Genomic DNA, 3,388 nt, shown 5'->3' on the forward strand with positions numbered 1-3,388 from the left:
GCATTTCTGGAGCAACCAGAAGAGATGGAAAAGTCAAGGAAAGAGAGAATAAAGCTCCAGTCACTGAAGATGGAGTGTCTGCAGGTGAAACTCAGCAGGATACACAATCATGGCCTGAATTTTAAAAACCAGAGACTAGCTTCCAGGTCACACAGTCATCCATCAACAATGTGCCCTGGAATTTTCCTTAACACATTGTAAAATATTTCAGCATATATAATCTGAATTGTCATTGAAGAGTTAATGTCACTTTAAGGGATTCTATGCCATCTGGGGGGATGTCGATGGGCTGAAAACAGGCATTTCTGGAGAAAAGCGCTTAGGTTCCTCTTTACACTGTCCTGCCCCAGATTCCTCTGCAAGGCAATTCAAGAATTTCAAGGTCCTTGGCTCTGAGTATCAGAGCTGGAAGTGCTTTGACACTACCTCTGGAGAGAGAAACGACACCCTTTTTCAGGGCTGCCCACAGCCAGAGCCCCATCTGCACTCTGGGTTTGTGTTCAGCTCCCCCACAGCCCTCTCTCACTGTGTCACTCAGAGCACAGTAGTACACAGCCGAGTCTGATGCTTGCACTGCCCGTTTCTGCAGGTGGAAGGAGCTGTCACGCTTAACAAGAGTGGCCTGAAAACCTTCATGCTCTACCTTCTTGTCTGCTGTTAAGCCCTTCAGAAGGAGTTGAGGAGCTTTGTTGAGATGCTGGACGTACCAGAAAAGATAGGGATTTGAATACCTGGTCTGGTAAGTGCAGTTCAGGGTCATGAGATCCCCCTCTGAGACAATCACTGGGCCTTCTGTCTGGCTCACTGAGTCACCATTGGTCCCTCCTACAAGAAAATCGCTTTGTTATCGTAGAAATGTACAGGAAAAGAGTTTTCAGTCAAAGAAGAAAAGTAAAACTTACCTATAGTTATAAGAAGGTGAAAAATCATTAACATTTGGAATAAAATATTACTTACTGAATATTAAGATGATCAGAAGAACTGAGTGAGTGGCAGAATGCATGTTCGCAAAAGAAAACGATCCTTGTCCCTGCAATACACCAGTCTAACAAATCTAGTCTCCAGCTGGATGTTACAGAAGCTCCTCACTCAGAAACTGAGAGCCCCTTTCTGTACTGCAGCAATATTCTGTCTTGTGGCTACAAAGCAGGCAAGTGAAACCAGCTCCTGAATACAATGAGGAACCGCATCTGAAGGAAGCCCCGCCCTCTGGTGGTGATCGTGAAAATTGCACCACAGTGGAGTGTGACCTATTCCTCCTAATAATAGCTTGTGGGGTACACAGGAGAATGGGGCAGGACCGTAAGAAGAGAATCCTAAATGTAAGCATGCTTAGGGAAATATTCTATTATTCCTTCCATAACTTTTTGCATGGTACAGGTATCTCTAGCTTCACAAGAAATCCCAGTTACAATTTCTAGATGGAATAGTCAGAGGTTTCTTCCTTGCATGTGCCTCCAGGATTCCCATGGGTCAGAGAAAGACCCCTCTGTATGGAATGTGTTTCCTCCTCAACCCAAGTCATTTCTCTGAAGTAGTTATATTCATGTTGACTCTGTCAACATGCCATGGAGAAAATTTTATCTAAGGCAGGTGTCAAATGATTTGTTGTTAAATGATGTTATTATCCTGATTTATCATGGAAAGACTTATTGCTGCTAAGTCACTTCAGTCGTGTCCAACTCTTTGCGACCCTATGGACTGTAGCCTGCCAGGCTTACCTGTCCATGGGATTATCCAGGTAAGAATACTGGAGTGGGTTGCCATTTCCTTGTCCAGGAAAGACTTATTAGTAAAACACAATAAAAGTAAAATATGTGACTTCTTTTTCACTGATAACGGTAGAGTTGATCTTCCAATTGGAAAACTATTTTTGGACCTTGAACATCAGGTAGCACAGAGATAAGGAAAACAGATGAGATGAGCACTAACATTGACCAGTTTACTTCATGGAGGCAGCTTCCAGGCACCAGTGCATGAGGGATTTACCAAAAATAGTGCAGCTGTCTCATTGTGGGATTGAGACAGAATAGCAGAACAGAGATCCTGAAATACTTAAAAATTGTGGACGTCTGTACAGGAGAGGAGGAATGTTGACAAAAAAGAGAGAGAGAGATAAGAACAAGGCAGGGGTTGAGGGGTGGGGGAAAGTGGGGTGGTGGAGTTTGACCATCCTTGGATGACGGCAACCTTACCCCTTTAGCCTCATGAGGGACAGGTGAACTTAATTAGGGACCTTGGTTCTTGAAACACAATCACTATTGTTTCACTTCTTGTCACATAGTTGTTTTAACTCAACTAAGCATTATTTTTAGAATGTCAAGTTTAGATGCTTAATATGTTAGCCAGGCACTTTTCATTCCAGAGGCACGTGTACGTGGTGTTCATCTGTCTTCTGTTTGTTTGTTTGTTTTTTAATTTTATTTTATTTTTAAACTTTACATAACTGTATTAGTTTTGCCAAATATCAAAATGAATCTGCCACAGGTATACATGTGTTCCCCATCCTGAACCCTCCTCCTTCCTCCCTCCCCATTCCATCCTATTAAGAATTCAGGAATCTCTGTGGAAAGAACTGTTTGTTCAGTGTCTGTCAGCCCATTTGTCTGGTTTCCTGTACAATTATCAGCTAGAGAAGTGAACCCAGAAGATTTAATTCAGTCATTTCATAGCTTGTTTTCTCTAGGGTTGGATTTCCTTATGCAAAGTAAGACTGTATTATGGTGAGAAGTCAAAACATTGTTCTTTGCTGACATACACCATTCTAAGGCATGGCAATGCTTCGGCTGCAGGCAGCTGGGAGGTGGCCTGACACGGGCTCTCAGGCAGTGCTGTCAACCCAGGAACAATGCTGTGACTCTTAGTTGAATTAAGTCCGATTTGTTTATTTTTGTTTTTATTTCCAATACTCTAGGAGGTGGGTCAAAGAGATTCATGCTGTGATGTATGTCAAAGAGTGTACTGCCTGTGTTTTCCTCTAAGAGTTCTATGGATTCTGGCCTTCTTTTAAGTCATTAATCCATTTTGAGTTTATTTTGTGTTTGGTGTTGGGAAGGGTTCTAGTGTCCTCCTTTTACCTGTAGATTTCCAATGATCTTCCAATTAAAAATAAATGTTTCTAAATGGCAATGACCAAGTGAATTGAGCACAAGAGCAATCTTCTTCAAATGATACCTGCTAATGGACATAGAATTTATCAACAGTCAAAATGACCTGTTTTTCTAAAATTAGGGTATTTTTTTAATGCACGGCTGTCTGCTGAGTTGTTATGTTTTGTTTTTGTTTTTGTCTGTGCAGGTCTTAATTTCGGCTTGTGAGATCTAGTTCCCTGATCAAGGATCAAACTCAGGCCCCCGGCATTGGGAGCGCAGAGTCCTATCCCCTGGAC

At 42.2% G+C, this 3,388-nt stretch overlaps 1 gene segment (V, D, J or C); it reads right to left on the reverse strand.

The window, feature by feature from the left end:
- Positions 1 to 331: 331 nt before the first annotated feature.
- Positions 332 to 1,003, reverse strand: LOC129621978 (T cell receptor alpha variable 18-like). The segment is given in 2 exon segments: positions 332 to 825; positions 958 to 1,003. Coding segments are annotated over 2 exon segments (540 nt in total).
- Between the last annotated feature and the right edge of the window lie 2,385 nt (positions 1,004 to 3,388).

This window comes from Bubalus kerabau, chromosome 10 (assembly GCF_029407905.1).
Source record: "Bubalus kerabau isolate K-KA32 ecotype Philippines breed swamp buffalo chromosome 10, PCC_UOA_SB_1v2, whole genome shotgun sequence".
In the NCBI taxonomy this organism is placed as follows: domain Eukaryota; kingdom Metazoa; phylum Chordata; class Mammalia; order Artiodactyla; family Bovidae; genus Bubalus; species Bubalus kerabau.